At 37.4% G+C, this 23,999-nt stretch overlaps 1 protein-coding gene across 8 annotated transcripts in view; it reads left to right on the forward strand.

Annotated features, from left to right (window-relative positions):
- PLEKHA7 (pleckstrin homology domain containing A7) overlaps positions 1 to 23,999 on the forward strand; it is a 160,105-nt gene that overhangs the window by 120,340 nt on the left and 15,766 nt on the right. For all 8 annotated transcript variants that reach the window (XM_040608613.1, XM_040608614.1, XM_040608616.1 and 5 more), the window contains 9 exons: positions 5,158 to 5,677; positions 7,727 to 7,813; positions 10,149 to 10,202; positions 15,865 to 15,933; positions 16,103 to 16,183; positions 16,653 to 16,802; positions 18,629 to 18,730; positions 22,274 to 22,382; positions 23,487 to 23,725. In XM_040608613.1, the coding sequence (XP_040464547.1) occupies positions 5,158 to 5,677; positions 7,727 to 7,813; positions 10,149 to 10,202; positions 15,865 to 15,933; positions 16,103 to 16,183; positions 16,653 to 16,802; positions 18,629 to 18,730; positions 22,274 to 22,382; positions 23,487 to 23,725 (1,411 nt within the window). The remainder of the gene's footprint in view (positions 1 to 5,157; positions 5,678 to 7,726; positions 7,814 to 10,148; positions 10,203 to 15,864; positions 15,934 to 16,102; positions 16,184 to 16,652; positions 16,803 to 18,628; positions 18,731 to 22,273; positions 22,383 to 23,486; positions 23,726 to 23,999) is intronic.

Genomic DNA, 23,999 nt, shown 5'->3' on the forward strand with positions numbered 1-23,999 from the left:
AATCAGAATGGTGTTTTGCAGAGACAATATATAAGAAAACTTACTTTCTCTTTCAGCAGTGCAGAATGGTATTTTTCAGGTGTTTGTCTCGGGGGGCAGTCAATGTGGGATTAACTAATCAAATCCCTTTAATGTTGTTACTGTATTGCAGATAGAAAAAGTGAGATTAAAGTGCTGCTTTTTTTTTTTTTTTTTTTTGCCTGTTTTTAATCACCGTGGATACTTAAAACTTCTTAAATTTTGCTGCAATTGAAGAGCCAGGAAGTGAAGTGCAGCCCTCAGTTACCTCTAATTCATAAACAGCTACACAACATAAATTATAGATAATAGTTTTCCACTTAAAGGTAAAGAATGCTGATTGGGTGTTTTTCTACTTTCTGTTCCTGTTCCAAAGGTCCATTCACTCCTCTGTATCAGATCAGTGCACTCAAAGCCCCAGTGTGTGTGTCACATATTGAAAGGTCTCCGTATATTAATTTAGTTAATGAAGAGGTCCTAGGATTCCCATGGTCTCCAGGATTCTCTTTTCCCTTTTCAAAATTACATAAATTGTACCAAGACGTGGAATGCACACTGGAATGCTTTTGTCATTTGAAAATCTCATAACTGCTTTACTATCAAAGCGTGAAAAAATGAAGTGATGTATATATATGCATCAATTCAGAGTGTCACCTTGTGTCAAGTGGCAGGACAGACAGTTGGGCTCTGTGCTGCAGGTTAAGATTTTTAAAATATGGATAACCTGTTGAATTAGTACCTTATAAATTTGCTAAAATCTAATTATAATCAGCATGTGGATTCAGGAGGGAGAAAACTTTTAGTATTTTTTTTTTAATGCTTATCTAACATTGGTCAAGAAATTTAAGGCTTACTGATTCTGTTTGGAAGTCCATTTTTTAATCTTTGGAATTACCCTTGAAGCAGCTTTTATACTTTCAATACTGTTCAACTTTTTCTAGACTGCTAGAGTCAATTTACTTACATCTTTTTTGCTTGGATATCAAGCAATACTTCCCAAAAGTATATGATTTTAATGAAAAAAAGTACTTGGTATGTTGGTTCTTCTTACACCCACGGGTGTATTAGTCAAAAATAATAACAGAAAACTGTTAAACTAATTAGCCCGCGCTTAAAAAAAAAAAAAGTGTTGATGTTTTTCACATCAAAAGTATAGGCAGTAAACAGGCTTGAGTGATAGCTAAGTACTGTTTTCTTCCTAATTACTCTTTCCAGTAAATCACCTTTAAGTGTGTATCAGGTGTAGAGTTAAGATAGCGCTGCTGCAGGTGCCAGTTTTTGTTTTAGATAAAACCAGCTACCTCAGCTGGAGCTGCCAAGTATTCAATGAAACTTCATGAGAGTTCACTACAGCAATGTAACCAAAATCTAACTTTATATATATATGTATAAATTTTTTTAAGAACTTTCTTTGTGTTCTATTTTAGTTCAGTTGACCTTGTTTTCGTTGTCTTTCCTTGACAAGTGCTGCTATATTCTTTGAGTTCAAAATAAATTGAATGTTACCTTCCTGAAGATTAATAGATTAATCTTTTAAACGGTACCCTCTCTCAGCCTGAAGAGGTTGTCGCAGTGCACTTAGCTGATGGACAGAAATGGCATGTTAGTTGTCAAATGTTGTCTTGATTGCAGGATATAGATATCTAAGGGAGTCGATGATTGGATTGACATTCTATTTTGATTTTAGTAAATATGAGTGGACCACTTAGTCAATGCAGAGCATTAAGAAATTGTTACTCCACCTGAAACGTTACAAAGAACTTCTGAGGTTCTAGAAGCCTTTATAATTTTTGGACACAGAATGAGTACTGTTTTGTTTCCTGGTTCAGGTGTTTAAAGGTGCAGGGCTTGCAGCAAGTGGATTATGACAAGAAAGAACTCTTTCAGCTAGGGGGGCTTCACACAAATACAACAGTTTGTATAACTTTTTGCAGGGATTGCACCTTTTATGTGGATATTTAGATCTTTCAAATAGATCTTTTACTTCCCCTTTTTATAAAAAAAGCACTTGGAACTGTTTGCTAACTAGTAGATGTTAGCTGTCGCTCTGGACATTCACCTACCTCTCAATGAACTGTTGGCTGCACCACAGTTACATCCAGTGTAGCCATATAACCCCACTCCGTTCTCAGCAAAGGGGAGTACCTGCTTTGGTAAGGTTCGTGCTAGCCTTTGGGAGACATCTAGAGAATTGAAAAGTTTGAAAGGAGGCTTTCAGGAGATTTTGGGTTTAAGTAATTAAAGGTCAGGACCATCAAACAGCAGCTGTCAAGAGATTATTAGTCTTTGGTTTGATTCCAGTACCTGGATAGACATAGGGAATGCGTTATTGTAAAGAATCTGCCATTGCTAACAGTTTATTTGCACTTAAAAACATACATAAATCTGACAAAGATAAGCTCAGTATTTCACAACTAAATGCAGTCATGTTGAGAAATTTCCTTCCTTGTAAATACAGTGTTAAACATTTTTTGATATGCAGAACTTTCAGTTCCTTCCTGATGTGCTTAAGGAAGAAACATTGTCTTTGTTAGCTTCTCTGCTTTCCCATGAATGGACGTAGTTTTCCAATAATTGTGTTTGTTTTCATTTGAACTTTTGTCTTTTCTTTTTAAAAGATCTTCCATGCCATTGCTTCCCATTGCGGTCCCTGAATGATTTTCATGGCCCGTAACCATATAATATAGCATCAGGCCAGTTTTTCACTCTTCAGTGTCTGCTTTCCTTATTATATTATTTCTACCTCATCATTCAAGAGCGGGAGGTTCACGATAACAACTGCTTTTGCTCATTTTTACTCTTGATCCTTGAGAAAGCAATTGTCCACAGTCCGTTGTGGACTAAGTGGGGTCATTTGGGACAGCATTCTTTTCCCGTTGCAGAAATTGATCTGTCATCTTAGTACCTGTTTTTATGTAGCGTAAATGATTTTTAAGGTTCTGAAAACTTGTGTGGTAGAGATGCCACCTGCTTAAAGCCTGTCATCTCAGCTGGAGGTTTCTCCCATCTTCATATACTGAGAAATTGCAGCCTGCCCGTATATAGGCAGTTGCCTCTAAAGTTCAGCTTGGATGTGACTTTCTCTGTGCAATCTAACGCACGTGCAGCTTTGGGGTTTCTTCTAGCAGGCTGAAGTATTGCATGAAGCTGGCACTTCCCAGCTGCTCAAAGTATTGCTTTCATCCAAACATTTTTTAGTTCCTTTCAGACAAATTAATTCTTTTTTGGAAGAAAGGTGTGATATTTCTGTGTGTCCTCCCCAACTAAATCTCATGGGGTATTTCTTTTCAGACGGTGTTAGCTCCTAAAGCTGCTAGCCCTGGTCACTTCATTGACTACCATTCATTCCGGCTGATGTCAGTACTGAACCCTTTCACGTCCAATTAGAAAGAAACCACACACAGATGATTTGAAACATTCACTAGTTTGCCATTCAATAGACGGCTCTGCTAGGTTGGAGTATAGGAATGGTCAAGCCCCCTTGCCCATTTTTCCGCAGAAAAGGCAAAAGGATCTGTCCTAGCTTCATGCCTGTCTCAGATGTCCTTTTGAAGCATCACCCACTCCAAGCTTTCTCCATTCTCATTCCTGTTTAGAGAAAACATGTTTCTAGCAACCACTTTGATTTTCATGTGGAAAGAATTAGCAGTACAGTGGAGAGCATACAGGGTACAGACAAATAAAAGAGGCTACTTGACCACTAAATGCCGATCTTTATTGCCTCTGTTCATACTACCTGCCTTCACTGTGAAACCTGAGGTAACATCACGGTTCTGTGCTATGAGAGCAGTGCTTTGAGGAATCTGTAAGTGCTCGATGCAGCGCGGGGCAGTTATTCTGCTTTCTGGCATGAGGAATTATGTGTCCCCTCTAGAGCATCCGTATTTCAAGGCCACCCAGCAGCGCCAAATCCTGCAAGCAGCAAGAGACAGAGGCTGTTACTGAGCAGGAGTTACCAGTAGCAGTTCCTTTCCCCCTGCTTCTGTTATTCTTTGATGCTGAACGAAGAGGTTCCTTTCCATCCTGCCCTTTCTTTCATGTGGAATTCCTGCAGTTCCCAAACCATCAGGTCTCCCTCTCATGCAGAAAGTGGAACCTACTGAGTGGAGTGATGAATGTGCTCCAAGTATCTTCATTTGTGGGTGTGGTTTTTTGTTGTTTTTGTGTATTTTCTGTATTGCTGCTCTGTAGCAAGTCTAGCAGAGTGGTTTTCTGTTTGGTGATCCTCAGTCAATGGGCAAATGACTGCATGTACAAAACCCCCAGATATTTAACTGGAGAATCAGAAATTAAGCAGGTTCTTATGCATGAGGTTACAGCAAGATTTTGACTTCAGAGTAGGAGAGCTAACTTTGTCAGAGCTTTTGCCAATTCTCTCTTAACTCTCTCCCTCCTAAAAGATTTAATTTCTACAGTTTAAGCATATTATGGGTTCAGTACTAAAGCCCGGATGCAACACCTTGTTTGATGTTTTAGTTTCTCAGTGAGTTTTGTTGCAAAAAGCCTTGTGTTGCTTGAAACAGTCAAACCAGAAGGATTAGGTCAGATGAAAGTCAGTCATACAGATCTGGGAGCTTTGAGCAGTTTCTTACCTTTTTTTTTTTTTTTTTTTTTTAATTCTCATGAACAAAAATTATCTGAGATACTCATTCTGTGATTATTGAGATTTCTTCTTGCACTTTAAGGTAATTTTTTTTATAATGAGCCCGCATTTGTTGTTCGTAAACCACACCACCTAGTGGTGAGCAGGCTTTCGGTGAAGAGACATACTTTAATTTATGAATTTGCTCTTTAATCATAATAATTCCTTTCTTCATGTTCTTGACATTCTGTTTGGCCTAAGTACATAATGCTGCTGTTCCTTAATTTTAGTTCCAGTAGGTCATCCTAGGTTAGACACTAAATTAAAAGCCTGTATTTATACTATTTGCATCTTTGCATGGGTACAGCGTAACATTTTTGGGCAATACGTTAATATTACTTTGTTATTTTTTCTGAAAATTCTTTTAAAATGACTCTGATGTTGTGTCAAGTAGCTCCTAAGCTAATGTCATTAGAGGTTTATTTTTTTTTTTAATCGGTCACTCCCACTCATCAATGTATGCTGAAATTTACCCATTTCTTCCACCTCCTTTACAGCCTCACTTCTGATCAGACTCTTACACGTCAGGGTCCCAATCCACCTTTTCCTGAAAACTATCACACTTTGCCAAAGAATACCAGGCAGCATTCAGGGAGCTCACCACCACCACCAAACCGCAATTTGCCGAGTGACTACAAATATGCACAAGATCGCGTTAGCCACTTGAAGATGTCCCAGGAGGAAAGGAAAGCAAACAAGGATGGAACTGTTTGGCAGCTGTATGAGTGGCAGCAGAGACAGCAATTTAAACACGGCAGCCCCACTGCCCCACTTTATGTAGGTTCTTCAGACTTTATTGATCGTAGTAAGTCAAAAAGTTCATTAGATGTTCCACGATCGATATCGGTTCCGCCCTCTCCATCTGATATTCCTCCACCTGGACCTCCAAAAAGCTTTCCCCCAAGGAGACCGCATACTCCTGCAGAAAGGCTTACGGTTAAACCATCGGATGAGAGACAGACTGTAGACGTTCCTTTTGCTGGATCACCCAGGAAGATACGAAACCATGCGGTAAAGGTTTGTACACGCTATAACTGATTTCAAAGTGTGCTACCTGTGGTGTCGTACATGGATAATTTAATTTACTCATTTTTCATTTCATCCTTCCTTGTGTATGAAAGGTTGTGCAAGTTGTAAAAGATAATACAATGAAGAATTTTCTCCTGAAATTCTTATTTTTCTGATAATTTCAAATTGATCAAGTTTTGTTGGTTGGGAAAGGAAAGTTGGTGGCACATCACATCGGTTTGGAGTATTTTTGTTTAAAAACTGGAAGGCATAGATTTATATGTATAAAATACACAAATTGTAGTATTTTAATGTATTGAGTAGATAGGCAAGAATATAAAACTCATCAAGGTAAACTCCTCCTTGATTATTTACTTTTGCTTGTAGTCTTCAGTGTTTGCTGTGTCTGCTTTCTCTACCTGCTTTGCTATTGTATTTAGTCTTACAGCTGATTCAGTTTTTAGTTACAGCTAAAAACATAATAATCTTTCATGCATTTGATAATTTAAGCCCTTTGCAAAGTCATTATCATTGGGCTAACCAAAATCAAATAGCGTTGATCTGAAACTGTAACCTTTTGCGGAATTCCTCTATGGTTCCTTTTGTAGGTACTGTTGTACTCTCTTATCCACGGGTGACCGAGGGTTTGGTACTCCACATGGCTCTCCTTGCCTAAGGAGGAAAGCAGGGAAGTTCAGGATTGAATCAATGTAGAGTTTACTTTTCTTGGTAGCTCTTACACAGGAATAAGTGGAAATGAAAGCCTCTATTCACAGAATTCTTTGACCTCAACCAAGGGCCCTGATGGGGAAAGTATTTGCAAAGAAAGAGAACTGTAAATTCCCATACCTACTGGGGGGTCAGGACCATGACTTTGGATTGCATGCTAGCTTTATGCACAGTTTAGCTTTTTTTTTTTTTTTAGTGTATATGCAGTATAGCTGTCAGATGTCTTTCAGCATTGCTACATTTATAGTATTCTGTCAGAGGATGAAATAGGCTAGTGATGTGCAGCACTGGAAATTAATATTTGTTTTAACTCCTGATTATATTATACCAGACATTTGGTTTCTCCACGTGTAAACTGAAGGAGCATTACATCCCTTGCAAAGGAATGTACAGCAGTCTTTTCTCTTCCTGTGCAATGTAGCTGCATAAATTTTGCTCAGAAAATGAAACTCTTTACATCATACTGGCTTTACCAATATAGGGGAATACAGTTTTCCTCATCTGCAAAACTTTGCTTCTGTGAAAGGTTCTAGAGAAAAACTGCTCATGTTTTTATATGTAAGTACACAGCGTCATTTTACATCTAAATGTATGTGTCTACAAAAATCTGTTATAATGCCCCCTACCTGGAATGCTTTATTAAATTCCATCCAGTTACACTTTTTTTTTAAAATAAATTTAAAAAGGGGGAAAAAAGGCAGAACAAAACACCGTTCAGTGAAATTCAGACAGGTACAAAAATAAATCACGAGACATTTAGTCTGCCTTGAAGAAAGTTGTAAAAGTTTGGCATTAAGAGAAGGATGAAAGTATGGATGTGCTGTAGGTTTTCATGTTATGAGCAGAGACAGGCAGATAAAACATGATTATTTAAAAAACCCTGGTATTAATGGAACCCATTGCCACAAGGTGTCACTCATGTCAGTAGCTTAGTGTTCCCTGGCTGACAGAAGGCATTCACAGCCGGCTGTCCTAGGGCATCAGCCAACCAGCCTTTCTCTGAGAGACATTAGGTAGGGGGGAACTTTATGAATTTTTTTATTATTATTTGCTGGAAGCCACTCGGCATGTGCTGCTGAAGCATCTTGGTCTGCCAGAATCTGCTGATTTGCCCAGTGTCACAGGTGCTAAATTTGCATTTGTTCATTCATAAGCTCTACTTAATCATCAAAGGATCTGGCTGGCCCATGGATGTTACCCTAATCCAAGCATGCTGTGAATTCAAATAGAAAATTGGGGCAGAGGTGTGTATCTTCCAAATTTGCCCTCAAGTGCAACGTACCCCTCACTGGAGGTGATCCTTACCATTCTGGCTGTGGCTTCTTACAGAGCTCAACTCACATCGATCGACGTTCAATGCCTGCCATGGGCTACATGACACACACTGTGAGCGCACCCAGTTTGCATGGCAAGTCGGTAAGTTGAGAGTTACTTTTCCTTTTGTGTCATCATAGTATTGTAGTTAATTTTTCTAATCCTGCTTGTTCCATAGTAGTTGTATTTTTATTAGTTAAAACATAAGTAACTTGAATGAGAACTTAATCTTAACCAGCTCCCAGTAAAGCCTGTAGGGATTTTGCTGTTATCTGCAACATGAACAGGGGGCGAGCTGTCTGTTATTACAGGACTCAACTTTTATTATGTTTATTTGACCAAATACAAAGTTAATGAAATAATTGCTTAATCATGTCAAGTAACTGCTTTCTGGGCACTGAGGTGAAAAATGTAATTACAGTTCCTCTCCCTGAAGACTGCTAATTTCCTCTTTACACTGTGTCTAAATACCTGCAGCCTGAAGAGCTAACATTGCTTCTCATTCGATTAAGGAGACATCAGGCTAAGTTGGCTAGTATACGAAATTACACAATCGCACAATTACTGCAGCACTTGCCAACTAATTCCACCTATCAGGTCAGCTGCTGCGTGGCTCATCTGTGCCGTATGACATCTTGTGACTCTGCAAATGCTTCGTTAGTGGCGTGCTTGAGTCTGTGCTTTCTCGCCCATCCTTTGGTATTCTTACAGTTCCCAGGTTGTTTGCGGTTTTTCTTTGCTGCTGTATTCGCTATCAAAGATGAGCGTTATAAGTTATAGGGCACCGGTGCGTAATTTTCAAAGCATCATGTATACTTCCTTTTTATACTATTTCTGAAAATGCTGCATCTTCAGAAATGTGGGCTAAAATAGAAGTTCATTCTAAAGCAAACCCATTTCTTTGTGCTGCTTTCATGATGGGATTGGCTCCCTGTGCCACACGCTGCGTCACCTGCAAATGGAAATGCATCAGCCAGTTTGTACATCCATCTGAGCTTGCAGCTGTGTCAGTTCTGCAGGTGAACCTTGGTTCAGAAAAGCTCAGGTGCATTTGGGATCATTGGCAGGGCTCTTGATTGCCCTGGTGAATGAAACTTGTAAACTTGAGATCAAACTGAAATGTACTTACACAGCTCTTGGGTTCGTATTAGAGCCTCAAAAATGGAGCCACCTGGGAATAAAACGGGGTGACTCTTCTTCGAATTGGTGAAGACTTTAAATTAGCCCCAAACTAAAGGAATTATTTTTGAATTTGGAAAAGTTTCATGTCCTGCCTTACCTCACCTACAGAACAATTGCACTAAGATGGGCAATAGTAACAGGGGTTTCTCCAAAAACGGGCAGACTTCCTAGCCAAGTCCTCAGCCAGACTTACAAGCTGATTGGACAAGAATTGTAAGTGAACACCTCTAAAGAAATGCAGGTGTGATCTATTGATTTTATGGTATAAAGGGGTTTTCTTTTCTTTAACTACATACACATTCTCCTTGGCTCAAAACTTGAGAAAAGGTATAGCTGTGTTTTTCTTTTATTCTGAATTTTAATGTACCCAGGTTAACATCCTGTCAAAATAGCAATGAAATCCTAGGAAATTTGGGGCATTTTGGCTGACTGCAAAGCACATTTGCAACAATTAAACTTTATTTTGTTCCGTATTGCAAATACTTCTTTTGAAAAAAGGAGAAATAACTGTTATGATTTCTGTGCATGCTTTTTCTTGAAGTGACTGTAATGAGGATGTTCCTAGATGAATGTAACTATAAAATTAAGGTGATGGCAATTACAGGTGAGCCAATGAAAAATAAGGGTCAAGTTGAATGCTCTTACTTAAAAGAAAAAATGGGTTCTCTAATCGTATGAGTGAGATCTCTTTCAGTATTTTAGTCACAAAACTTATTTTGTACTTCCTCTGAATAAAATAATTCATATCTTAAAATATGTATGAAATGTGATCAAAAGTATTGTAATGGTTTGTTATATGATGGCTTCTGGTTACATTCAGTTAGGTAGAAGGCTTCTCTTCTGCTCCCAAAGGGAGATACGGTGCTGGAGGATACCACCTTTGCTTTTTCAGTGAAAGGATGGCCAGTAGGAATTTACCTTTGAAAAAGTAACTTTTGCAGATCTGTTGTTTCAGGTAGTTATGTATCTCATTAGAGGTGGAAAACTCAAATCTCTGTTTGGAGGGTGGGCATGAGGTAGTAATATTCCTGGGAAATTTTTTGCCCATTTTCAGCTGTAAATAGCAATATGCTGGTGGAGCAAATCTGCTTCTTCTTTTTTTTTTTTTTTTTTTTTTTTTTTAATGTGCTCCCTACTCCGTTATTTTGATTCTTCTTTCACCCAATGTCTTATATCTAACCAACCCAAGCATTCTGAAATTGTTTCAACCATTCAAATACATTGCATTGTTTTTTCCCTATGTACTTACCTGAAGGCGGATGACACTTACATCCAGTTGAAAAAGGATTTGGAGTATCTGGATCTAAAGGTAAGATTTTATAGGAGTCTACTTCCATTATTTTTTTTTTTAACCCAGTGGTCTTTTATATGTCATCTTTGTACCTGCAGGTTTTCAGATCACCTGTTCAGAGATGGGAATTCTGTCTTTTGCCATCACTGTGGCGCGTAGAATATTGAATGTCTTTATAGTAGTGACTATGCAATTAAAGTGCAAAGTCAGAAAGTATAATTGCTTCATCTTGTAGGAGGAACTTGTGTTACTGGTACTCCAGATGAATATGATGTGGGTTTAGTGAAACCAGATAAAAACTGTTTCCAAATGTTTGTCTGCTGTAGCATTAGAACCAATATGAAGTCAACTCCTCTAAGTTCAAATAGGGTGTTCTTTTATTCCAGCTTTTTCCCTTTAAATCTCCTTGATCTGACTTTTTCCTTGCTTTTATGATATACTTTCTTGTGAAAGTGTGGTGATTAATTAGCACCTGACATTGTTTTCATGTTATTACAGCTAAGAGATTTCAAATGCACCATACATCCATCCATCCATAGGTACAATCTGCCCAAAGAGTGTTACATGATATGTCCTTAAAAAAAAATAATTAAAACTCTGATACTGAGCATCAAAGCATCCGCCTAAACTAAATTACTTCTGTATCTTGTGCACCTGATAGTTGGCAATTTGAAAGCAAACCTAGACTTACTAATACCAGGTTTAGAAGAAAAAAAAACAAACAAAAAAACAAACCCCAAATTTACAATCATTGTGCTTTGCAAAGCAGTCAGCCACTTTCTGTGGTGTGTAGGATGTCTCACCACATTGAAATCATATAGTGTTTCTGAAAATCAAGATGGAGTGAAAGCTGGCACCTTGTTATCCTTATTGTTTGCACTTACGTAGCTCTCACTGATGCCATGGAGTGTTGCATATGTGCAACTAAATGAGCTGACTGGCCGTGTCAGTATGCATATTTCAATTTCATCTGATGTTTTAATGGCTGAATATATAATTGAATACATCAACGGAAAACATTAGTCATACATATTATGCATATATATAGTGTCATATATACAAAGAGTTTATCACATAATGTATGTGGTATATATAGTCTAAATGTCAAATGTGTAAACTTTAAAATTGGTTGGACACATTGCACTTTAGGTCTTGTTCTTGGTTTGTTCATGGCTTTGCCAAATGTAACTGCATCCCAAGCTGTTGGCTGAGTTTTTGTGACAAATTCCAGTTTAAAGGTCCTACAATTTGAGAAATTATTAATAGAGACAGTGTTTTGTGTATTATAAAACAGAAGTTTTCACAGTTAAAAAGTGGCCACAGTTTAAGCCTTTGAAAATGTTAATATGCTTAGCAAAATTATTGGGATGGGTTTTAAACTTTTTAGTGGATTCCATCTGGATTGCTTCATTGCAGTCTGGGGCATAGATCTGTTTGGTCTCCCAGAAGCTCCTCTGGTGCCTTCCTGCAGTCTGTGTAGCACCTGACAACAGTAGCCAGAAAGAGAAATGTATGTGGGCGCCTGATCTTTATGTGAAAAGGAACTTGATGCTGGCGTTGGTTCCCTTCCGAAAACCTTGCCATTCAAAACGTGAAGTGTGTTTCCCTCAGGATGATGTGATGTTTCACAGCGGGCATTCTTTCAGTGGTGATCCAGGAATGCAAAGATTCAGGTCAGGTTGCTGAGAGATTAAGGAAACCATGTGAAATTTGAGAGGGTGTCTTTGTGTTGTTGAATTTGTGTTTTGCCACTAAATGTAGAGATGCTTTGTTTTGCAGTATGAGGAAAAAGAATAGACTGCTGGATGAAACTCAGCAAATCACTGATTTGGTAACGGTGGAATATGGCACATGCACAGTTCATACACATGGTACTTTTCGTTAAGACACCGGAGGCTCAGATGGCGAGCCTGTTAATTCAAGTCTCTCATTGGGCTTTGAGTTAAACACACTCTGATGAAATAATTTCAAATAGGACTGAAGATTTTAGAACTGGAGTTAAACTTGTTTCTTTTCACTAAATCCATTATTACTGAAGATCTCTCTCTTCTTAGAGGTTTCAAAATACAACTTTTCAACATGGAATAGCAATTAAGCAATTAACTGCATAATGCATGCCATAGTACTAAAATTCATTACAGTAACTGGTTATGCAGCGTTTAGTAATTTGTCATTACTCACATGTTTTATATGTGTGTCCCCTGGCTCTTATCCTTTTATACGAGCCTATTTTTTATTACTTAAGTGTTTTAAAATATTATCTAATAAATAATTTTTATGTTAATACCAAGATGATATTGTTCAATATTATAGTGTATGGTCATAACATGAGTGAAGTAAAAATGCTCCAGAGATACTAATGCATTTCAGGAGTTTTCTCTTGCATGTGAGCTATTTCTGACATTAAAAAAACCCACATCTCGAGGCTGTTTACTCACGCTATGAGGAAAAATTATTGATAATTTTGAACTTGCCAAATACATTGTGGAGGTTTCCTTTAATGCTACTGCCCTTAGATGATGAAATTTTTTTTCCCAAAAAAATTGTAGCAATGACTTTGTATTCTTTTTTCACTCATGAAATAGAGGTGTTGTGGATCATGGAACACATGGCGTATCTGTATGCTGTAGCATAACCATGCCTCTTCTGCAAGCAGATGTCTACAGCTGGGAGTTTTTAATCGCTAGAGTGGATAGACCCTGTATTAGAAAAGCAGAAAGGAAGAGCAAAGGAAAGAAAAAGTTTTCCCCACAAGATTCTGAGATGACTTTGCAAGTAAGATGAAATACAAGTGGGGAAGGAAGCTTCCCTTCTCGTGGCTATGAAATTAAGTTCAAGCAGGCCACATGAGGGATGGATGGGAGCCTCACCTCGCAAGACTTTACAAACATTCCCCAGCAGGTTATACAAAATATGGATGAGGAAGTTTAGGAAAGTTTGTGTCACTAAATATAAATTGTGCAACCAATTGAACCAAATCTGGGGCCTCTCTCGGTGGTTCAGCAGTGGTCCTGCTTCATTCTTCTGCAGTCAGTCATACTGTAATATCTGAGACTTTCGTTTCAGCTGCAGCTGAAAGAGGTTGCTAGTACAAGCTTGTGTCACGTAGGTAACAAAGGAGATAGTGCCTGGCAGGTATTTGTTGTGGGAGGAGGGGTAAGTGTGATTGCAATGACTTCTTCCACTGAGGTTTTAACTAGGTTGCTCAAATTATCAATATAGAGCTCTTGGCACAAGTGTTACTACATATTATAGCGCAGAAAATATCTTGCTGTAAGTCGTAACGCTCTTGAAACTGCAATTGGACATGTCTGAACAAATCCTGTTTCGTGTTGTGTGTTTGTGTGTGTGTTTTGTAAATGAAAAAAGTCTTCTGGTTGGATGAGCAGCCTGCCCACAACATAACAAGCTAGCGGGATACCCAGTAACAGCTCCTGTACTGGCAGATGATAGAGACTATAAAGCTCAAGGATGGGTGTGACATAAGAGCATGTGATTACTGCTGCTCAGAGGTTTGGGGGGGGTTGATTTTTACATCTGTAACAAGCTATTGCTAAACTTTTGTTTGAAACAGATAGAAAATAATGGACCTCTGATCAACATGATATACAAAGTGCTAAAGAACTCAGCACAAGGGTTACTGTCCAGTATACATGTAAGACTGCTTGCATCTGAAATGTGCTCATCCCATTGCTTTTTAAAATAGCAGTCGGTGTTTACGTATTCTGGCTTTTACAGGCGTCTTACGGTAACCAGTAGTGCTTTCTGTAAGACTTACCCACCCACCCACCCCCTTTTTTTTTTCTTTCTTTTTTTTTTCTCCTCCCCCTCCCCTTTGGGAGTCTGTATGCGAAATTATGGCTGACCTCAGTGTTTGGTTTCATTTTATCATGTTTTGAAAATGGTTGTGTCGAGTAGTGACTCCTATGTGTAATTTTGAAAATGTAAAAGCATGCTATATCTCCATTATGTTCTCATGTTTGCTGCTTGATAATTAACAAATTCTTTACAGTCCTGATTATGCAATTTAAAATAGCCCCCAAATCTGTAGACCTTGGTTTTTATGTTAATTCCATTGCTTTGAAAAAGGCTTTTGCATTCTCTTAGCTTGCAGATAATTAAATGTGCAAAACTATTATGTTGACATGCTAGTGTTTATAGTTAAGTTTAATTATTTGTTACTGTTATACATAGGATTTGGCATTTAAATAATTCCATTAATACTTCTGAAGGAAAGGGGGTTTCTTATGTAAAACACATCATTGTTGAAAATCAAAATACCTGAAAACTGGAAGTTTTGAGAGGCAGTAAATGCTTTTGATTTTGGTGGTGGTGAAGCAACATTTGATCACATGAATACACATGATTAGTCTTTGAATGGAGTGTGCCGTTGGAGGGGAGAAGACCATAAACAGAAATGCTGGCCATACTCTTCTGTCTTAAACCTGCTTTGTTACTTGAAAATACTAAGTGTAGGTGGCTAACTTCATAGAACATTAGATGAGAAACAGGTTTATCAAAGATTTAGCTAGGCTTAGAGTAAAATAGAATTACTTTCAGAAAGTGAGCATGATTGTGTAGGTGCCCGTTAGGTTAATAAGTAAGCTATGGAGCTTTAAGCCTGGAGATTGCCAGTTGCTCGGTAAAAAGAAAACTACCCCTTCTACCACACCAAAAAAGCCAACAACTTCTGCTCTAATATTAATTAAATAAAATATTTAGATGAATTTTCTTCATAAACTCTGCCTGTATATGAATAGAAATATACTGTATATCAGTACCATACTTCTAAACACCAGGTATTTCTTTGGTGAGCCAGTATTTGCCTTAATGAATTTTTAGGAGTATTGTAATTAGTAATACTAAGTCATTAGGTTTTAAGGCTCTTAAAAACTGTTTGATTAATGAGCTGTATTATATTGCCATTTTTTTAACTTCATTTACTTACAAAAAGGGTCCCATACAGACAATGAAAATAATAAATGTTTCTACAGAGATAGGCATGCCTTCGTTTTAAGATTGCTGTGAAGGTTGGAAGTATAATACAGTGTGGTTTCTGCACAGATTTAAAAACTGTGTTATGCGGGAAGATAATCTTCTCACCAGAAATTGAATATGACACAAGTGATTTATGGAATGAGAGATTTGGTATATTATAAACACGTCAAAATAGATCAATTACATTTAATTCCAGTATAGTGCTTCTATAGCAGTCTGTCTTTAATAAAATTCACCCTGTAATATGGAAGAGACTGTGCTTTGTAGAATTAAATAGTTGCCAAAAAATTGTATTTTTAGTCTTTAATTAATGCTGTTATTCTTGCAACCATGCATTTAAACTGTTCAAGTCCTTTGGCTTCAAGAAAGCTAGTAAAGCTGAACTGTTAAAACTGTTAGGTTTTGCAGGAGCAGGACCCTTGTAACCATAGACCGGTGGGATTATGCTGTTTTGTACAAAATTTCAAGCTACTGTAAGAGTTATTAAATAGCCTAATATAACTAGTAATCCTTTCTGCTAACATTGTTTTAAAAATAGAGGCCGTATTTGAAAAGACTTGTCTCCAAAATTTTATTAGTCTTTGTTAATACTGAATATTTAACAAAACTTTTCCTTGTTGAAGCATAATTAAGTTGTAGTTTGCAACAAATTTCTCAGATCTTTAAAACCTGTTCCTCTTAGGTGACAGGACGTGACACGTTAAAAGAACGAAGTACAAAACCTGTCAAGATTGCAGAAAGTGATATTGATGTAAGTATCAAATACCACTTCAGAACTTCTCGCACTGTTTTGGTTATTGATGTTGTACTGTTACATGTTCACATTATTATGCTCTTTGGGGTAAAATATTGCTAGTGGAGATGTTCCTGCCTTGCTTTTTAAAATCTGACGTTGTATATTTGTATGATTTCATTTTCAGGTCAAACTAAGCATTTTCTGTGAGCAGGACAGAATTCTGCAGGACTTGGAGGACAAAATAAGAGCCCTTAAGGAAAATAAAGTGAGTAGAATAAAAAGGGCTTTATAAAATAAAATAACAACTTTCAATGAATCGTAAAATAGGGAATTGCAAACCAAAAATCAAATTACTAGATGCTGCTGGCATTGTAGTAGTTTTCTTTGGACGTGTGTATAAATTTATGTAAGGAAAAGAATTGGATTTTATGTTAGGATTGAGTACCCACATTTAGAAACCTGTTCTTGAAAATGAAAATGACCCTCTCAGTGCTTTGTTTTTTCCACAGTTTTGGCTACTTAATGGAAAACACCACATAATTTTGGTTATATTTGTTAATTAAGGCTCTTGCACTTTTTTCATTTACATCTTAGCCTCCATAAGAGGAGGTCAACCCTAACCTCTGGTGGCTTATAGGAAAGACTGGAGGCATGGAAAACAACTTTCATATTCCCACAGGTAGATGTAGAATTCCATGTGAATGTAAGCTTGGTGCCATCTTCTTCTTTCTTAGGATCAGCTGGAGTCTGTTTTGGAGGTCTTACACAGGCAGATGGAACAGTACAAAGACCAACCACAACATGCTGAAAAAATTTCTTACCAGCAGAGGCTTTTGCAAGAGGATCTCATACATATTCGGGCTGAAATATCCAAAGTTTCAACGGTTTGTGTTTTCGGTTGTTTCAAGAAAACCATAATTAGAATACCAGTTTGAGTAAAACTGTATTGTTCGTTGGATAGGGAGTTAAGTCCTATTCAGAACTGATTTGGTTAAGGTATAGGGTACTAAACCTGAACAAAAAAAATTAAACAATCTCTCTAGCCTTCATTTTCAATGCCCCCTTCCCACTTTCCCACCCCCCCAAAAAAAACCACCTCAACAAACTTTTTATATACCTTTTTCATTTATGTATGGGGCTTAAATTGCAAATCTTTCAGCTAGTCCTTTGAAAATATAGGTGTGATTCCATGGGATTTTTCCAGGGGAAAAGGAATTGACAAAGTCTGTTGATATTTTGGTCAAAATTTACTGTTGATATTATGACTGGATAAAATTCAAATGCAATTTAATGTTACATTTTTATTGATAAAAATATTTCTAAGAATTGGCCATGAGAGTATATTAAAACTGGACGTTGTGTACTCAATGTATTATTCTTGCCTCTTAATGAATATGGGACTAGCTCTTCATCACATTGTTTCTGGAATTGTGTGAACATCTTTCCTGTTAGTAAGTTCTATAGTAAGTATGATCATTAAAATGCCAGTATTATTTAAATATATATACACACAGTGATTTGTGCCTGTAGGAAATGGCTGACTTTCACAGGCAGCATTTAAATTTGGATTGTGGGCATAAATGGCAAGAAATTGTAAGACTGGCTGTACCGGTCCAGTTCAAGGCATGTTCTAGCCCAGGGTTCTGGCTGAAGCAGTGGGCCTAAGCAGATGCTTAGGGAAGAGTAAGGATAGGAGAGGTGGGTAGCATTTACTGTCATAACCAATCCAGCTTCTGTTTTCTGCTGAGAGAATTCCTGAAGCTGGTATTCTGTTTGTCTCTTCAGTGATCCTCAGTAGATCTCATGGCCAAGAACCTGTACACTCTCCTATTCAATTCTGTGAACTTTTTGCATCCAAAACATAATTTGGCAAGGTACTGCACGGATCTTTTCCCCACTGGGTGGACAGCCACTTTCTTTTCTTTGTTTTGAGCCTAACTGAAACATGTTTCGTGTGATGGACCCTTATTCTTGTATGAGAAGGGATGGGGAATGGTCAGTTGTTACCTGCTCTCTCCATGCCACTCATGGCTTCGTAGACCTCCATTATTTCTTCCCCTCAACTCCCAAGTCTTCTCCAAACTTCAGAAAAAAAGCCTTATTCCATCATTCCTTACATAAAAATGCACCAAGCACTTGATTTTTCTCAGTTCTGGGTTAGAAGTGCCATGGATGCTGGAAATGATCTAAGTAGAGCGAAGGGATAAGCTTATTTTCCAGGTGTCTGCGCGTTTATTCACTGCTAATGCCATTTCAGCACAGTCTGAGGAACTTTTAAAGGGTAGCCTGCTTTGTGTTGCAAAACATGAGCTGTGGTTTAGGTGACTGGAGCTCAGTTGTAAACTTGTTTTAATTAGAGGAGCAAAGTAAAAGGAAATGGAACCGGAACAGACTTGATTCCTTCATAATGTAGTAGTCATGGTACAGATTCTGTTACATGCCAGTTTTATGCTTGAGAAATGGGTTTGTGTGAGGAATCTGGCCAGAGGTTTTTAACTAGGCATTCTTGACTTGATCTCACAGGCTATAAAGCATTTTAAAGTTTATCATCAACCCTAAGCAAAAATGTAGACTACAAGATGGATTTTTTGCTTCTTTTTATAATAGAAAACCACCACCTCACAAACACTGGGGTGCTCAGTTAGAGAATGGATAGAGTGATTTCAAAGTTTATCATAACATTGTATTAGAATATTCCTTCTGTTAACAGGAAATGGAAAATGCCTGGAATGAATATCTGAAGTTAGAAAAGGATGTGAGCCAGCTGAAAAAAGCCTTACAGGAACAGATGCATAGTTCATTGGTATCTCAGGTGAGTCCATTTCCAGGGATTGGTTTTACTTAGGAGATGATTTTGGCTGAACTTGAACACTATCATCCCCTAAGAGAAATTCTCTGCAGTTTTAGCACTGTGTTCAGCTGTCACGTAGTTTAGTTTGCGGAGTTCAGGCACTCTTAACGGTGTAGCGGTGCAGTAACTAGCTGTCTTGCAGTGTGTGTAATAGTTTCTCATAAGTTGTCTGTGCAAATTTGTCGTTATTTTATTATGTTTTTATTACATGCTGACATCTTGACATTGATAACTTACTTAATTTATAAGACTATGCAGGACTTAGTCTTCCATTTATTTGATCTGACACTGTTAGCTTCTTTATCTGTGTTTTAGAGCATCAGTCACCAGCTTGTTATTGTCATTACATGTTCTTTGTCATGTTCTTCTATTTATGGAAGATTTATCTCTGCAGATTGTTTTGTAAAGTGGAATAAGTGTTTAACAGCCATCAGTAATTGAAAGGCATCTTGGTTTTAAATCAATTATTCAGTTTTGAGGCTTACAAAGAAGCTTTGTTTGAAGTTAAATTATTCTGTTTGCTGAACTGGCTGTGGCATACCAGATTATTTCTACATACCTGCTTACAACTGGTGATTTCATTCTTAGAGCAAAGAATATAGTCTGGATTGTTTTCCCTGTGTTTAAGCAGAACAGTTTTACGTAAAAGGCAAAACACAAGGAACAAAGCTAATGTATGCACATTTTGCTGAAATCTTAGCCTACTTTTCCAAATATCCTGGACCAAAAGAGCTCACTAGATAAATTTTCAAATTTATTTATTTGCAATGAATATCTGATGAGATATAGAAGTCTATTTATTTTCACTATTAATGGATAAATGTCTTCTATCAAAGCAAGAGTTGTAAAACTTTTTTAGCTTGCATCAATCTTCAATAGTCATTTCCATTTACTTGTAATTTTGGGGGGTAGGTGATTTAGTTTCTAGAGCCAGAATATTATCTAATTGAGCTCAGCTATAGAGTACACCCCTCCAAAATATCCCACAGGTATTTTAGAATCAAATCATCCCTGTATGAAGCTATTTTGTTTAGGGAAATCATTGTTTTAAACAAAATATATTTTGTTAAAGACCTTTAACAAACGATTTCCAGTTTTGCATTGAGCACGCTTAAAATACCTGATGTATGGTATGTGATTGAGCAATACATATAGAAGGGAATGTGGTTTACACAGAAAAAATGTTAACTCAGTTTTATTATCATCTTGTATCACATATATGCATGATTATTTAAAAATGCACATGCGCGCACACATATGCTCATTATGTGTTTTGTGTGTTTATGCTTACATATATGTGTATTCATAGATACATTTGGCTAAGTTTTTAAAAAAATGTTTCTGAATATCAATTTTGGAGATGCTAAGGGGAGTTGATTCTTTTCCAAATGTACTGAATATTTTTAAAACTATATTCTTTCAAAGAAGTCTCACTTGAAGTACCCATAATAGAGGATTTTTTTTATCCCTGCCCAAGGGTACGTAGACTCAAAGTTGTTTATCTAGTATTTTCCAATACTACTAAATTAATACACACTGTATTTTAAAAAAATGCAGTCTTCATGGAATATTATTAAAAATTCAGTAAATTTGCAGACTCCAGTTGCTGTAGGAAACAGCTAATGTTCATATATAGCATTAAGAGGTTAACAACTAAATGTTTCAAGCAGATTGGTCAGAGTAAATCTTTTATGAATGTAGCTTCAGTGTCTTTTGCTTGACGGCTGGGGGATCTGGGCATGCCAAAATTAACTGAGAGGTGGTATTTTGTCAGTGATAACTTTTTGGTTGGTAAGTGTTCCTCCTCTGGTTTTATAAATCATTCTAAATTCTGTTTCTGTGTGAAGGAAGGTAGAGAAATTGATTTATCTCTCCAAGTTATCTTTTCATGCTAGCTCATAAAGTATATTTATACCCTTTTTTAAACAGCAATCTTGGCTTTCATAATTTACAAATAAATTCATCTCTTTGTTTATCTTTTAGCTCTAGTCCGTTTTTGATCTAAAATATTCTCTTCACATCAATATTTAACTAATGGAAAGAAATAATATTAGAAGATCTCCTGGCTTTTGTACATTACTAATTGAACATTTTCTGAGTGGTTTCAGAAGCAAGAAATTTTTTTTACATGGTTTGTTTTTTTTTAAACCCGTTCTGAGGCTTGACTATTGTAAATCCATCATTTGGTTCCTTGTAGTATGATTCATCTCAGAAAAATGAAATGAAATGTGCAAATTTATAGTTTGTATCCTGACAATCTTTCAACATCTCTCCCATCTATCGAGTGAGTTTACTACGGGCAAATAACGTTTTCCATCATTTAAATGTTTGTGTTCTTGGCACCCTGCTTGCTGATCTGTAACCTGGCTGAACATATTTTCTGATCTAAGACAGAAAGTGGAAAGCAATTTATATGCTTTCCTTAGCTCTATGAGGTGTAAGAGCTTTTATGAAAGTTTTTTTCTTTCAGGCTTATAGGATTAATTAGCAGTTATTTTGCAGCTCATGGCAAGTGATGGATTTCTAGAGTCCTTGAGCAGTTTGTAAGCAATTCTTAAGTAAAGCGTTCCACTGCCTTCTGCTTTCTTTAATAATACTGTTTTCCTCTTGGTTTTACTAAGTTTATTCTTGATGCCAGTTTTTGAGGGCAGAATTACCGGGCTTTGATTAAGTAGATGAGAATAGCAGTTTATGGTGATAGCAATGAACATCTGACTGAAGTGGTGGTGTCAGTAGCCAAGGTCTCTGGCTGCAAGATGCAGTCCAAGGCGGAGCCCAGGCTGCAGGCAAAGCTTCCTTTTCTTGCCTCCTGGAAAGCATCCGGAAAGCAAAGAGGATGCAAGACGAGACCAAATCCTGCAACAGCAGCAATATATTGTTTCAAACTATAATAAAAACATCATGTCTGGTAGGCCTAACGACCCAAATATAAGCAGAAAATAAATGTGTCAGCCCTTCTGAGTTTGTTTTGTTTTTATATTTAATCCATGAAAAGCCATTAGGGACTTCACAGCAGTATTCGGGGAGGCTACACTAATTTTTTTGCTTTTTTGATATTGGACATTTCACCTAAATGTATTAAGATGTGTTTCGTAAGGCTGCCTTAGCAGTCTTAAGTGTGTTAGTATAGGATTTAAAAACTAAGTTCACATGAAAAGGTTCTGTAAGCTTGTTACGTAGAACATTAAACTAGTATTTTGTAGGCTGAATAATATTGTAGAGAAAAATGTAGAGCTGTCCTTTTCCCCCAGTCTTCTATAGGAAGTCTTCCAAGACTTAGAAGGTGCTCTAATAAATGTTGTAAGTAAGATATGTTGGTTTGGGTTGGTGTTTTTTTGGTTTTTTTCTTTTATTTTGAAATAACTCATTATAGACTTGTAAGTTTTCATCTAAGTTCTGACAAATTAGTTTGGTTTTGGTATCAAAAGGAGGATAAGCCCATAATAAATTAAAAATTAGATATAGTTGATTTTTCTTTTTTTTTTCTTTTACTGCAAACGTCAGGAGAAAACACAAATACAAAAAGACTTGTGGAGAATTGAAGATGTTACAGCTGGCTTGAGTGCAAATAAAACAAACTACAAAACCATAGTAGACTCTATCAAGAATCCAGGTAAAGAGAACATAATTAAAACATTAAAAATATACAAATGCAGCCAAGTCTTTGGGTCTGTGCAAACAGTCTAGAAGTTTGTTCTACTGCAGAAAATCCAGTTAATTTTGCTATTGGTTGCATCAGAAGTCTCTGTTGATTGATCACATTAACTTGGTGTTTCTTTGGTTGAGGTGACAAAAAGGAGTTTTGTTGTTTTCACATGCTGATGGTGCTAAAATTTAACAAGCCATAAAAAAGGGAATAATAGTAGTAGTAGCAGTAATGATAAATAATAATGATGGGCTAAGTTCTTTCCAATTTACAGAAAGAGTTTCTGTCGCATGCTAGGCCCATACCAGAGTCATATCTATTCTGCATTTGGTCCAGGAGCTCCTCTCTGTGTTCTTGTCTGCTTTTTTTTTTTTTTTTTTTTTTTCCCCGTTGCCCTTTGGATGCTGCCCAACTGCCCATGGTGCAGTTGTCTTCCACCTCCCTCTTCAGGCAAGTGTTTGGTGGGCCGAGCAACATCATCAGCTACAGAAAAAGGGAAGGGAAAGTGTGTGGTCTGCATTTCAGTTGCTGTATTGTGTTTCAAAGAAAAGACTTAATGCATTGGATAGCAAGAGACTCTTAATGCCTGCTGTAAATTCAATTTATATTTGAAGTACTTTGCTTACCTTATACATACAGAGATAAAATAGTTTGGAGGTGGTAAGATCTTATGTTATTTAAGGTACAGCTATGGGTGCTTAGCCTTGTCTAGATCTATAGGCATCTTAAGGAATCTGTGGCATGGGGCCACGTACAGCCTAAGAACTGACTTTGCATGACTGGGCTTTTCCTCTTCCCACCGCCCTCTCCAAGTTTTACTGGATGATACTAAAGTGTGTGGATTTATTTTTGGCTTGAAGGGCTTGCTTGATCCTTACCAGGAAGATCTTTTCCCTCCTGCTATAATATAACATTCAGACATTTTTATGTCCAAAACCCCCACCCTTTGTGTTCAAAGCAACGTGCAGAGCATTGGGGCTGTTCTATCAAGTCTAAGGGTGTTTGCTGCTGCTCTTATGAACATTATTGATAAGAAACAACGCCTAACACATTTGTATCTTTCTCCTCTAGAGAGAAAAACAGTGCCTTCATTTTCTCAGTCTTCAGTGCCTTCCTTACCAGCCTCCCTCGCAGCTGCGGAGAGCAAACTTTCAGTTGCGCAGAGCCCCCCGCCCAGCCCAGTTAAACCCTCCCTGGAGGTCAGGCTGTACCCACAGCCTTATTTCCAAGCCAGAGCGCAGCACCAAGCACAGCAGCTGAAAAAAATCGAGCCACCTCTTCAGTCACCAGTTAAGCTCAAGCCAAAGGTTGTAAGTACTGCTCTCCTGAGGTTCATTCACTGCTGTTCGCATTGACTTCTGGCAGAAACAGTGCAAGTTTCGTGGTTGCAAAGCACACAGTGAGGAGGCACAATGGGGAGATACTTAACGGTGTTTGTATTGAAACAGCAATAGCACTTACAGGAGAATATACGTGTGTCACCTGGAGCTTTATGTACCATAGCCATGTGTTTGAGAAGGTTCCAATGCAGAGCCTTCCTCGTTAATGCTTTGGGGTTGATTAGTTGTTTGCTTTCTTGGGTCT

Source organism: Falco naumanni, chromosome 10 (genome assembly GCF_017639655.2).
Source record: "Falco naumanni isolate bFalNau1 chromosome 10, bFalNau1.pat, whole genome shotgun sequence".
In the NCBI taxonomy this organism is placed as follows: domain Eukaryota; kingdom Metazoa; phylum Chordata; class Aves; order Falconiformes; family Falconidae; genus Falco; species Falco naumanni.